Source organism: Littorina saxatilis, linkage group LG4 (genome assembly GCF_037325665.1).
Source record: "Littorina saxatilis isolate snail1 linkage group LG4, US_GU_Lsax_2.0, whole genome shotgun sequence".
Classification (NCBI taxonomy): Eukaryota; Metazoa; Mollusca; class Gastropoda; order Littorinimorpha; family Littorinidae; genus Littorina; species Littorina saxatilis.
The window spans coordinates 43661436-43676435 of record NC_090248.1 but is presented as its reverse complement, the minus strand read 5'-3'; the positions used below and the strand labels follow the sequence as shown (position 1 = coordinate 43676435).

Here is a 15000-nt window from a genome sequence, read left to right as displayed (position 1 = left end):
GTGGGACATTTTTATTGCGGGAAGATGATGACAAACATACAAATTACTGCGCCTCAGTCTGGAGTTCTTGTTACCACAAAACTCCGGGACGTCTTCAACGGTGAGAACGTAATGACAAGCTGTTTCATTATTATGCCAATGAAGCTAGCTTTTCCATGAAACTCTGCGACTTGCTTACTTCAACTGCAGTAATTGTAGCCAAGGTCGGTCTCTCAGCATGGCCGTGATGGGAACGCGTATGCCAAACGCCGTGAACATAACCGCAGACAAATACCCAATTTGAGTGGAGACGTTTCAAATGAAGACTATAACAATGTCACCACCCCTTGAAAAGATGGAAATGCGCCGAATACGGCCTGACAGTCGCGAAAGACTGTTTGTGACTCCCCTTGAACAGGATGAAATCTACCGGCAGTTTATGAAGGGTAAGTTTTTCACTGTGCTCTTCTGAGATTGATGTTATCTAAGTTTTATATTCTTCTTCTTATTCTTAGTTCACTACATGGAATGGTGGTTGTTGTTTTTTAACGTTCATTCAACCTATTTGCCTCTGCGGGACTGATTCAAATTTGTTGCCTTTCTCAGTATTTTATGGTGGTCTCCGTGTTTGAAACTATTCACATGTTAAGTCCAGCACAGTAAAAACAAAGAAGACCCTATTCACTACGCGGAAACGAGTGTCCCATGCACGTTCACGTATTACACAACTTATGCAAACTGTTAGTGAGTGTGATGTATTTTCAGTTTTAAACCTGACATTGCCCCACAATATTTCTTATTCTTAGTAGGGACATTAAAATAGTTGACCCTTGAGTTTTGTGCAGAGAGGGAGAGAGAGAGAGAGAGAGAGAGAGAGAGAGAGAGAGAGAGAGAGAGAGAGAGAGAGAGAGAGACAGACAGACAGACAGAGAGAGACAGAGACAGAGAGAGAGAGAGAGAGAGAGAGAGAGAGAGAGAGAGAGAGAGAGAGAGAGGCAGACAGAGAGACAGAGAGACAGACAGACAGACAGACAGACTGACAGAGACAGAGAAAAGGAGAGAGAGAGAAAGAGAGATTCAGATTCAGATTCAAAACTTTAATACAAAGGGATAAAGGTTTTAGGCAATGCCTAATCTTCCAACCTGTCCCTTTTAGACATACATGACATTATACATTACAATTATATATTTATATAACATGTATTGAACAGCCAAACGAATAACTAATTAACTAAGAATTTGTAATCAGGTTAAAAGTAACAAAACACTAGTTATAATAACGTGGTTCATTGATTAATAAAATGATGATTAAGATGTTATGCAGTAACAGTTATGATTTTAAAGCGTAGGGAGAGAATTATTTTTGACAAAGATATTTTCGAACATTTTTTTTAAAAGATGAAAGGGTTTGACATGTTTTACAGTACATTGGAAGTATATTCCACACAAGCGATCCCCAGTAGGATAAACTAGATTTATACAAATCAATGCGTGGGAGCGGTAGCGTATAATTCAAAAGCCTCGCTCTACCAGGAGGACGCTCAAACAGGTCTTGGATGTATGAAGGTGTTTCATGGTTGTACATTTTAAACATGAAAACACTAGCATTTAAAAAGAACTGCTGATGTAGCGGAAGAATGTTCAGTTGAGTGTATTTTTCTTGAGTAGTCATATTGGGATCTCGGTTTAATAACTTTACACCTCTCTTGTGAAGTGTGTTTATTTTCTTTATATGAACATCACTGGCATTGCACCAGACAGTAGATGCATAGCAAATGTGAGAGAGACAGTGTGCGTGGAAAAACATTTTGAGGGCATCCACAGAAACAACGCACCAGAGCTTGTTAAGTAAGAAAAGGTTCCTAGAAACTCGTTTATAAACTGTATCAATGTGAGAGCGCCAGTTAAGTTCATCATCAATTACAACTCCAAGCACACGGTGTTGATGGACTTGAGCAATGCTAACTGTACCATGCATAAGATCAAGGCTCAGAGGCTGTCGCTGGTGTTTTTGTCTTGTGGTTATTAACATGCTTTTTGTTTTCTTAGGATGCAGTGCCATTCTGTTACAATTACACCAATCATTAATATTTGCTATACTTTCTTGGAGTACTTTTCTTATGAGATTTATATCTGTATTACTGCTGTGAAGTGTTGAGTCATCCGCAAAAAGATCAAGTACAGCATTTTCTTGTTTGAGGTGTAATGGTAAATCATTAATGTATAGTCCAAACAGTAAGGGACCAAGGATAGAACCTTGTGGGACTCCACATTTTACAGTGCCTTGTGATGAATATGAACCGTTTAGGTAGACTGCTTGTTTCCTATCTGACAGATATGATGTAAAAAAGGACACAGATGAGCTATTTTGCAGGTAAATAAGTAATTTGTCTAACAAAATAGCGTGATCAACTAAGTCAAATGCTTTCCTGAGATCAAGGAATACCGCTCCAACCATTTCACGATTGTTTATTGCTTTTAGCCAGGTATCACAGAGCCGGGTAAGGGCAGTATGACATGAATGTTTAGGACGAAAACCTGATTGATAAGGATGAAAAATATTGTTTTCTTCAACATATTTAAGGAGATGGGTGTGTATATGCTTTTCCAGGGGTTTAGACAGTATAGAGAGAATAGATATCGGTCTGTAGTTGTCAAGGCTATCGGTGTCTTTTGACTTTGGTACTGGAATAACTTTAGCCGTTTTAAACACTGATGGGAAGACATTCTTCCTGATAGAGAGATTGTATACATGGGTTAAACTGTTTACAATATAAGGAAGTGACATTTTTACAATTTGTGAATTAAGATTGTTTGTGTCCATTGTTTTTTTGTTATTTAGTTTAGAAATTAGTGCACCAACTTCAACGACTGTGATTACAGGTATATCAAACGAGTCAGATGGCAAAAGTTTCTCATTACAAAATTGACTGAGTACTTCAGGCACCTTATAGCCAATCTGATCAGAACTGGCTGAGGAATCAAGAACATTGTCGGTCATAGATAGAAAGTAACTATTACAATCATCAGCAGTTATATTAGGATTAATACAGGATGGGGCTTTGCGTGATTTACTAGTCAGTTCATTCATTGCACGCCAAATTTGACATATGTCATTTTTATCTATTATAAGATTTTGAAAATATTTCTTTTTTGCAAGTTTCACCAATTCAGAAATTTTGTTTCGCATTTTTTTGTAAAGTTCAAACTGTTTCATTTTGTTAGAAAATCTCGAACTAACATAGCATCTTTAATTTCACCTGTCATCCAGTTCGGTACAGTCGAAAATTTAACTCTTTTCCTGCGGATTGGAGCATGTCTGTCAACAACAGATAATAATGTTCTGACAAATAACAATGCAGCTTCTTCAGGATCAAAACAATTTGACACCAATTGGAAATTTGCCAAACTTAAGTCAAGTAAAAACGCAGACTTGTCAAATTTTTTAAAACATCTATACGTGATATAGGTATGACCTTTTGACATTACCTTTGGTCGTTTACACGACCAAGTGCACGTGATCGGTTTATGGTCACTCATGCAAATATTAGATGTTGAAGCATTTAGAACCATGCTATCATTGTTCGTGTATATATGATCCAGAAGAGTTGAAGACATGCTAGTTACTCTTGTGGGCTCTTTTATAAGTTGAGTAATACCTAGCGATTCAGTTTTGTCAAGCCATTGAGACTGGTTTACTAACATGTTAATATTAAAGTCTCCCAATAATAGCATATTACAATTGCACACGTTGACTTTGTCCATCATATCTATAAAGTCATCAAACCATTCATCCGTGCAGGCGGGATTTCTGTATAAGAATCCAACTAGAATAGGAGATGAATTGTTTGGCCTTACTTCTAGCCAAATACACTCTACACTCTCTGGTTCAAGGTCATGCCGGCGTTTTACAACATGAAAACAATCGTTGTGCACATACACACCGATTCCCGTGTGATTTGGATGAGCAGCATCACGTCTTATAAAAGAATAATTCTGAATCTCAACAGAATCATCATTATGCTTTAGGTTTGACAGTCTTGTCTCTGTTAACCCAAGTAGATGAAGCGATGGTGACGTATTGAGAAGTAAACTGACATCATGCAGTTTGTTCCCCAAGTGATATACGTTCACGTGTCCAATGTTTAATCCACTTTTTGAACGCATATTTATACAGAATGAACACAATTAACTTACAAGGTTATTTGAAAAGAGGCAGCTGACTCAGACTCAGGACTTCGGTTGAAACGAAACCGTTTATATCCTAACACAATAACTGATATTGCAAAAAGCGACACAGATGCACACCGCTGGGTTTAAATGGAAGATAGTGCTCTAGATAGTAGATCAAACATTAACTTTTTGTCGAGGGCACTCAGAGCCTCTGATCTCATGCTCTGTTGATGCAGAGACATATGTTCAGGTCTATACAATTCTGGCAGCTGTTGACGTGGCATATTAGGGAAATGGAAGAGAGGAGGTTTTTGTTCCTGTGAGTGCCATCCGAGGTGCTGATCCAGGTTTCTTGCACTGATCCGAGGGTGGGGCTCAGTAAATACATGTACACCCGGTTGTTGGCTGACTCCCGGAGCAGTTGACAATGCCATTAAATGTTGAGGAACTTGACCTGGAGGTTGTTGGTGTTGTGGCGGGCCTGAAGTTTTGGGTCCGTAGTGACGTCCAACGAATGATGCAGTCGCTTGCCTTTGAGGACGTGGTTGGGTCTTATCACACCATGATGATATATCATCGTTTCCTCGTTTTTCTGATCGTCCAACATCATTATGATATTGTCTTGATGTTGTTGAATGTTTGTTTTCAGGGATGTTGCCAGAGAAACTACGCTTGATGTTGATAGCTAAGGCACTTGTCCCTCTGTTGTTGGGGTGTAGAGCATCCCTCATCCATCTTGTTTTGATGTCCCCTCGTATGGTGAAAAAGCTGACGTCATTGTTGACAAGATCAATGTGCTGTTGATGACAGAGCTGCATTAAGTTGTCGTTTGATTCATTTATACATGCTGTGATATGTTCATGTTGATCTCGGTGGGGCAATATTGAAGACATGATTAATCTTGCTTTTGGAAAACAGCGCCGAGTGTGTGCAATGATCGAGCGCCATGCTCCTTTTCCAAGGACGCCACCACGCTTGCAGTCGTTGATCCCTACATGCAGGACAACTGTGGTGACGTTGGGATGTATTGCTGTTCCTTTTAGAAGCCCAATAAGTTGTTCTCTGTCAAGGCCAGAAAGAGACAATACTTGTGATCTTTCATTGTCAATGTTCATCTTTGCCTGATGGAGGCCTGACACAACTGAGTCACCAATGATGAGGGTGGAAGTGTTAGAATCTATTGATGACAGCTCAGGCCACTCACCGTCAGATTGTTGTTCATCACATGCAGACATCGAAATCACAGCTGCACTTTCGTTTGACAGGTTAGAAGAGCAACTAGGGGACTGGAGATGTTCCGATGAGACGGGAGAGGGGGTTGGAGGCTGCTTGTTTGAAGCAGTCACAGAAGACTTGACTTTGGTATTTTTGGTAGCAGAAAGCTGAGGGTTTTTTAAGTCAAGAATTTTATTATGCAATGCTTGATTCTTTTTATTCATTGATTCTAGTTCCTGTTTTATTCTCATGTTTTCTCCCTTTAATTCTTCTATTTCTGTACTGTAGTATTGCCTTTCGGCTTTTGCTTTTCTGTCTGATCTCGTTTGTGAGTCAAGCAAATCACTTTGGAGCTGAAGCACCAGATCATAAAGCTCTTCGTTCGAAGGCACGAAGATGCTGGTTTCAGAAACAAGAGGAGTTTTACTTGTATTGGTTTCTTTGTTGCTGTCGTCAATGATCTCATTACAATTAGAAGCAGATTCATTGTTAATAGCTGTTACTTCTGGCATATTGTATGTGTTTACATTGCAACTACCAGAAGTGTCTTCAACAGAAGTGTCGTTGATGTTGGTGTCAGTGAGAGCATTTTGGTAAGATATTATTTCTTCCTCGTTGTTTTGGTTGAGGATTTTATCCAGTAGAATGTATGAGTTGCACAAGTTTTCTTCTTTATCAGAAACTGGAGGTGAGATGAGGCTTGTCATTTTCCAGACTTTTGTCAGATCATTGTCTGTAGCAGGTTTTGAGGTGTCAGCAAGTACATGTACAATTGTCTGTAATCTTTCAAAATCCTCTGCAATCCATTGACGGCATTTTTTCCCTTGAACCAAAATGTTCTGGTTGTCATAAATATGCATAACCAAGAGTTTAGAGCCATCATGATCAAGTCTAATTGTAGACTGTGCTACACTTTCCACAGACTCATGATTTAAAGATATCTTATCATCATTATAAGACAAGGACAATGGTATCAGATGCCCATTTTCTCGGTGATAATCTTTCCAGGATGTTGAGAAGCCTTTTGAAGGTAGATCCGTGACATACCTGTATCTCAGAACAGCTTTCCAGAAAGGATAGTAGAATTTATCACAGCGAAAAGTGATTTGATCTGGATCTTTCTTATTTTCAATAATTTCAAGGCAATGTGCCGTTTTTGATCGTGTCAAAATTGACATTGTTCTTCCCACCCATTGGTGTATGTTTGTCTAGTAACTAAGCATAATCAACATTGTCATTGTTTCATTTGGTGTAGATCTATTGATGTGAGTTACGTTGTAGTTGTTGATGTTGCATTTGTTCATAGTTTTTGTTGTTGATGATGATGTTGTCACTTTTGTTGTTGTTAAACATTGTGTTGTTAAACAAAGATCCAAACTTTCCGTCAACTAAACCAAAACACACTATAATTCAATGATCCAAAAAAAAATAGCACTATGTGTTACATAATGTATTTCTGGAATGTCGCCTCAACTTATGACGTACATAAAAAGACTCGGTTATGTCTATGTGTACACCAAGACAATGACAATGACGTAAAAGTCAGGTTATGGAATGCACGGTACGTGTCATTGTCTGACTTTACGTCTTTCCCTTTTCCATATAGAGTCAAAACAACACAATTATCAGCTTTTCCTCAATTCAATAGTTAGTAACTTTCACGATTTCAACACAAGAATAAACACAAGAAACGATGTGCCTACATTGAGATGAAGCATATAGCTATGGAATCCAAGTGTTAATCTTTTTCCATCGCAGAACTCCCCAGTCACCACAGAATTGTTAGAAAAAGTAGAAGATCAAGGTTTTAGAAGAAAAACACTATCCACTGTTGAATAACATTGAATTCCTCCTTGAATCTATCTCAAAAACGAGTCTTATAACGTATGAGAAGCATATGCATGTTAACAATAGCCATATCATGGAAATACGCACAATAGAAGAACAAAATCACAGAGGCATTTTATGGAGGATCACACATGGCCGCCATCTTGCCATCTTAGAGAGAGAGAGAAAGAGAGAGAAAGAGAGAAAGAGAGACAGACAGACAGACAGACAGACAGACAGACAGACAGACAGACAGACAGACAGACAGAGACAGAGAGGAACACATTCGCAACCTATTAGCCCGCGGAGGTCAAACGGCAACAATAACTATGTTCGTGTCCAGTGTAGCATTTTATAATGTTAAAGCCCAGCAGACCGTTGAAGAACCGTCCAGCTGTCGAGAACACTGACTTGACCACACAGGGACAGTAAATTGGTTGTTAACCACGGCACAGACTGTGAACGAATAGTCTCGGTAACCGTACCACGCGCGGCAAGTGTGGTTCAGGAACAGAAGGATTACTTCAGGAGAAGCCAGAACAATGAAAGCGTTGAAGGTGTCTAGCTAGAATCGGCCGAGGAAACGAACACAAACTCTCACAAGTTTCAAGGTTAAAGTGTGTAACAGGGAAAGTAATATTATATAAAAGAATGGACATGAAGCATTCCGAATGTAGCGTTTAAAACAACAAAAACGTCTGTCGCTCAATGGTGTATTCTTATACTTTACTTTGAAAAGCTTCCTGTGTAGTTAAGAAGAAGAAGAAGAAGAAGAAGAAGAAGAAGAAGAAGAAGAAGAAGAAGAAGAAGAAGAAGAAGAAGAAGAAGAAGAAGAAGAAGAAGAACAACAACAACAACAACAACAACAACAACAACAACAACAACAACAACAACAACAAGGAAAACCGAGAAAAAACCCATCACAATTTGACTGCTTCAACATTGTACGAGTTGCAGATTACAGCATGTAGTGACAACACTAATTAGGAACCACTTTGAACAATTTAGGTACAAAATGTTAAACTTAAATTATTGCTACATCTCGATGTTAATCTATTCTCCTAAAACACACAGACATTTTCAGCTAAGGGGGCGCGAACTCTGTTGCTGACCCCAGGACGTGCAAAAGTCTAAAGACACATTTCTGTTTTGTAAAGACAGACAATAGGGTATTTGTTCTTCTTCTTGTTCTAGTCTACACGTGAACATCAGTGAATATAATTTATGTTAATCTGTATGATTTACAGCATTTGCTGAACAACGACTTCGCACGAAAAATGTCATGCTTAAAAATTACGCAGCTGGATGATGGACTTACCACTCATTGATGTAAAGCTTACAAACAAACAGGCAAAAAAACAAAACAAAAAATGCAAACATATATGTTGACCTGGTTTTCACGAGGTCAGTGGTAAAAACACATCCTTGATACACCATTGACCAAGTAAATTCAGAACGCATGATGACACATGTCGGACACTATAGGCTTCTCCAGCTAACGCATACCGAATATGACATCGAAGACAGTTGTCAAGACTGATCCTCTGTGTCTTTGTAGAGTTACCTTATAACCATTTGTTTCAAGGTCATAATTATGAGCAAGTGGTCAGTATCCAAACACGAGCAGGGCTGGCCAGTGCAAAAAGGAAGAAGCACTTTCAGTTGTTGACACAACTCAAGGATTGGCCCCCATACCCCAAAGCGGGAGCCGCCAATATTGGTGGGGATTTGTGATCAGCATTAGCTTATTCTGGTACTCGGTGGTGGTTGAAAGGCTTAGGTGTTCTGGGCCGACGTGCACGAGAAAGTAAGTTACTAACCAACCGGGTAGGAGCCAGCCGCGGTGTTGGATTGGTTGAAATTGAGATTTGTTGGGATTTCAATGAATGAGACCCCGCGGTTTGTTCCACCCACTTTCGGTTCGTACACCTCAGCCCTGGAGGCTTTGTTGTGTGTATTTGTTAAACTGTTGCGCATGTTTGATTAAACGTTGCGAATGTTGGTATGGGTTTGTGATGGTGGTGTTAGCGGGTGGTGGGGTACAGTAGGGGGAGGAAGTTGCTTCAGGAGAGAAAAGAGACATCCAGAGGTTGAAGTTTCTTGTGTTTTTACGATCGTGTTTCACAGACAAAATAGGTTGCCGTTTAGTTAGAGAGAGAGAGAGAGAGAGAGAGAGAGAGAGAGAGAGAGAGAGAGAGAGAGAGAGAGAGAGAGAGAGAGAGAGAGAGAGAGAGAGAGAGAGAGAGAGAGAGAGAGAGAGAGAGAGAGAGAGAGAGAGAGAGAGAGAGAGCGAGAGAGAGAGAGGGCACCAGAGAAAGAGAGAGAGAGCGAGAGAGAGAGAGAGAGAGAGAGCGAGAGAGAGAGAGCGAGAGAGAGAGAGAGAGAGAGAGAGAGAGAGAGAGAGAGAGAGAGAGAGAGAGAGAGAGAGAGGGTAAATGCTGCTTACATTTGTTAAACAAGTAAAGGAATAAGGTATGTGTATATGTCTGTCTGTCCGGCCGTCTGTTTGTATGTATGTATTTACGTATGTATGAATGTCAGTCTGTCTGTTTGTTTCTCAGCCTATCTTTCGGTGTCTGTTTTTATTTTCTCGCGCTTGTCCCCAAACGAGAATCAAAAATATCAGTGAACTACAAACAAAACTCGAACCATATTTTTTCCCCAAATCATACGAGAACAAAACATAAATCTTTCAGATGGCTAAGCCCTGTAATCTAACTAAACAACTGTGTGAAATCCCTTACATAAATGTTGACACAACCCTCTGCCGTCGCGTTAACCGGACTGGTGATAACCAACTCAGTGTGGTGGTACAGTTGACATGCATTTTCCCCAATTTCTACTAATCCCTTTCTTTAGCCGTCCATTTGTTGTCACTTGTCAAAAAACTTGTCAGGGTCGCCGAGATACCCCAGAACTCTTGACATTGGTATTACATTGGGACCCCCTCTTTGAGACCTCCAAAAATCTGAGAAAATCAGGTCGTAAAAAGGAGGGGGTCTTATATGTGTACACTACATTGGGGTGTGCACGTTAAAGATCCCACGATTGACAAAAGGGTCTTTCCTGGCAAAATTGTATGGGCATAGATAAAAATGTCCATCAAAATACCCGTGTGACTTGGAATAATAGGCCGTGAAAAGTAGGATATGCGCCGAAATGGCTGCGATCTGCTGGCCGATGTGAATGCGTGATGTATTGTGTAAAAAAAAATTCCATCTCACACGGCATAAATAAATCCCTGCGCCTTGAATATGTGCGCGATATAAATTGTATAAAAACAAAATTAAAAAAAAAAAATAAATCCCTGCGCTTAGAACTGTACCCCCGGAATACGCGCGATATAAGCCTCATATTGATTGATTGATTGATATGGGGGTTTATTTACAAAGGCCATGAACAGAAGGTCTGAGAAAATCAGGTCGTAAAAAGGAGGTGGTCTTATATGGGGGTTTATTTACAAAGGCCATGAACAGAAGGTCTGAGAAAATCAGGTCGTAAAAAGGAGGGGGTCTAATATGGGGGTTTATTTACAAAGGCCATGAACAGAAGGTCTGAGAAAAGAGGGGCTTAAACGAAAGGGGGTGTTAAATTGGGGGTCCTACAAGGGGGGTTCCACTGTACTCTTAATACTCTGCAACGGGAGAAGTACTTTGACACACATAATTATGACATATGCTGCACTTTGAGTTGTGAGGCGTCAGTGTTATAGTTAACCACACAAGTTGTATTGGTTTGACTGTTGGTGAATTCGATCACAAATGACCGATTCCGATTTTTACGCTAGAGATGTGATAATGTGATTGAACTGGGAAAGACAGGTTAAAAGTGCGCACCGTCGAGGGTGGAAAAGAAGAATTATCCTCACTGATGAATGCCTCTGACACGCAGTTTGTGCACTGTGAATCATAAACTAGGTCGAGGAAAACGAAGAAAAAAAATTAAGTCGTGATTTGAATTTTGTTTCTGTAATCTTTATGGTATATCAAAGCTGAGCTACAGGAAACTGGGTGTCTCGGAACTATTGCACACATCTACGTTATTTCAGTTTATCTTTGTGATGACGTCTTTGTTGTGGAACCAGGAATTCTCAGACAAGAGCGTTTTTCTGTGGATGCTGTTGTGATGCTGTTGTGATTACTATGCTGATCATGGTTCTGAGAGTTCAACTTCAATGATAAACTAGTTTTTTAGTGACAACATATTTCTGTGCTTTCAGCTTATTTGTACACTAATGGGGCTTTCGTCGTTGGGAAAAATTCGCCCCTTGGTGTTTTTGGTTTTTATCAGTATTGTGACTGGCAGAAATAACTTTGTGGGCGGAGAGTCACAAAACTGTCATTGTTGTCTGTGCATAATTCCTGCTCACTGTTTGCTGATAAAACCGCTCACTGTTGCTGATCACTGTTGCTGATAAAACTGCTCACTGTTGCTGATCACTGTTGCTGATCACTGTTGCTGATAAAACCGCTCACTGTTGCTGATCACTGTTGCTGATAAAACCGCTCACTGTTGCTGATAAAACCGCTCACTGTTGCTGATCACTGTTGCTGATAAAACCGCTCACTGTTGCTGATAAAACCGCTCACTGTTGCTGATAAAACCGCTCACTGTTGCTGATAAAACTGCTCACTGTTGCTGATAAAACTGCTCACTGTTGCTGATAAAACCGCTCACTGTTGCTGATAAAACCGCTCACTGTTGCTGATCACTGTTGCTGATAAAACCGCTCACTGTTGCTGATAAAACCGCTCACTGTTGCTGATAAAACTGCTCACTGTTGCTGATAAAACTGCTCACTGTTGCTGATAAAACCGCTCACTGTTGCTGATAAAACCGCTCACTGTTGCTGATAAAACCGCTCACTGTTGCTGATAAAACCGCTCACTGTTGCTGATAAAACCGCTCACTGTTGCTGATAAAACCGCTCACTGTTGCTGGTAAAACTGCTCACTGTTGCTGATAAAACCGCTCACTGTTGCTGATAAAACCGCTCACTGTTGCTGATAAAACCGCTCACTGTTGCTGATCACTGTTGCTGATAAAACCGCTCACTGTTGCTGATAAAACCGCTCACTGTTGCTGATAAAACCGCTCACTGTTGCTGATAAAACTGCTCACTGTTGCTGATAAAACCGCTCACTGCTGCTGATAAAACCGCTCACTGTTGCTGATAAAACCGCTCACTGTTGCTGATAAAACCGCTCACTGTTGCTGATAAAACCGCTCACTGTTGCTGATAAAACCGCTCACTGTTGCTGATAAAACCGCTCACTGTTGCTGATAAAACCGCTCACTGTTGCTGATAAAACTGCTCACTGTTGCTGATAAAACCGCTCACTGTTGCTGATAAAACCGCTCACTGTTGCTGATAAAACCGCTCACTGTTGCTGATAAAACCGCTCACTGTTGCTGATAAAACCGCTCACTGTTGCTGATAAAACCGCTCACTGTTGCTGATAAAACCGCTCACTGTTGCTGATAAAACCGCTCACTGTTGCTGATAAAACCGCTCACTGTTGCTGATCACTGTTGCTGATAAAACTGCTGATTGTTTGTCACCATGGGGTCGCTGTCTACAGAAACGCAAGGGGAGGGGCTGTGGAAGAGGAGAACCCTCCCCGACATCCTCCCCTCCGCCCTCGATCTTTCCCGCATCAAGAACCCCCCGTCCCCCTCCAAGATCACCCCCTCCCCCACCAAGGCCTCCCCTTCCCCAACTGCGGACCGGGCCTCGCCCTGGACTCCAGACGGAAGTAGACCCTTGACCCGGAAGCACTCGACGGTGTGGAAAAGGTCGTCCTCAAAGGCGTCCATCTTTGCGCTGTCTCCGGATCGTCCTGGGTCCAGCGTGACCCCTCGTTCAGCAGGGCTGGCCAGGACCACTCGCAAGTTTCTCTTCACTCTGGCTTCCGTCACCATGCATTCCAGGTGAGTTTTATGTAAAACGCACTACGATGATGACATTAAGATAAGATAAGATAAGATAAGATAAGATAAGATAAGATAAGATAAGATAAGATGAGATGAGATGAGATGAGAACACTTTAATGTCCATTTTCGTTGTACATAAACATGAAAATTCAGATAATAAGATAAGATAAGATGAGATGAGATGAGATGAGAACACTTTAATGTCCATTTTCGTTGTACATAAACATGAAAATTCATCTTTTGGCACCACATCGCATTGCTTATAAGACAAAGACAACGATCAAAAGTATAATCGTACATTAATACACCATTGGGGAGTTAACGTCCGTAGTTGCAGCGGTGGCCTACGTGATGAATTTCGGAAATAACTCTGTTGGGTTTTTATGGGTTGTGAAAGAGTTGTGTCTCTTGGAAACATTGAGGCAAGGTTTCCCACGTGACAGTGCAGTCCAGTCACTACCGAGGGGCGTGTCTCCACACGAAGTCTATCAGGGCCACGCTTTGATCATACGCTTCAAAAACAATCGGAAATACGGAGCCGTTTAGACTGCAAAGCAAAGTCTAACCAGAGATCGTGCTTGCCATGTTCCCAACCTTTGTCTCTTCAGTTGGAGGAATCCTGGCTCTGAAGAAAGTCTTTCACACTGTCATGTCAACCGGTCAAATTAATTGATTCTAATTGTAAATCAATGGGGACAAATCTTTCCCAAAATCGAATAAAAAAACAAGAAAGGTAGGTTGTTGGAACGTTTGTTATTGACAAATCAATACATTCACATGGTTGCAGTCAGGCAAGATGAGCAAATCCAAAAACGTTCCAAAATTCAGAATCAAAAAGAAAAATTGTTTTTTGATTCTGAATTTTGGAACGTTGGCAGTCTCTTTGTTTTTGGATTTGCTCATCTTGCCTGACTGCAACCCTCTTGTTTGTTTTGTTCTTCTGTATGCGTAAACATCATGCCATCTTCATCCTTTTGAAGTTTTCGTTATTGTTTGTTTGTGCACTTAAAAGACCGTTGGGTCGATATATTTGTGAATGTATTGATTTGTCAATAACAAACGTTCCAACAACCTACCTTCCTTGTTTTTTGATTCTGAATTTTGGAACGTTGGCAGTCTCTTTGTTTTTGGATTTGTACCAAAACCGGTCAAATCAACTGATTATTATTGTGAACATTGGAGACTAATGTCTTTTAAGGTCTAACAACCGGCACGCATAACCGGTTGCTCATTTTATTTGAGATATTTTTAGATGTTCGGTAAAATGCCGGACATTTCCAGCTGTCCCTGGTCTAAGTAGGGTTTATACGTGACCTATGGACCACTCGGACTGTCCTACGAGTTTCCAGACCTGAGGGCAGCAAAATCCATGTCGTGTGCAGTGCCGGACTACTTTTTTCGATCCGTTCGCTGACTGCGTAATAATTGTTATCACTTATATATTCTGTTTTAACTGCCATTCGTAGTGTTGACTGATTCTCAGTTTTAAAGAGAGACAATCGCGGCAATCGAGGTCTTTGCTAAACGTATTAGTGTTCCATCATCATTTTGGGTACATGACATTTTGAGGATGAACATCGCTTGTTAACTTTAAAGGCACAGTGCAGCTCACAGCCTTCGTTTTGCGTTTTTGTTGCAGCTGAGTGCATTTACAGTTCAAACATCCTCCTATGGTAGTAAAACAAACCCAAAACTACCCAACGACGACATCTGTGAAGCTCGACAGTTTCTTGTTCACGCGAGTGCATAAGTTAACCTAGTTATTACGTTGGTGTTTGGTCGGAGTTCGATTCAACTGATTGATTCCGGCCTCCATTTTGTTTTACACAAACTCATGATGATGTCTGACATAGTTTGCTTAGTGACGTGTCT

At 40.7% G+C, this 15000-nt stretch overlaps 1 protein-coding gene across 1 annotated transcript in view; it reads left to right on the top strand.

Annotated features, from left to right (window-relative positions):
* The first annotated feature begins 12757 nt into the window (after nucleotides 1-12757).
* The window catches only part of LOC138963679 (uncharacterized), an 18910-nt gene continuing 16667 nt past the window's right edge, over nucleotides 12758-15000 (top strand). The window contains exon 1 of the mRNA XM_070335527.1: nucleotides 12758-13125. Coding sequence (XP_070191628.1) covers nucleotides 12758-13125 — 368 coding nt within the window. The remainder of the gene's footprint in view (nucleotides 13126-15000) is intronic.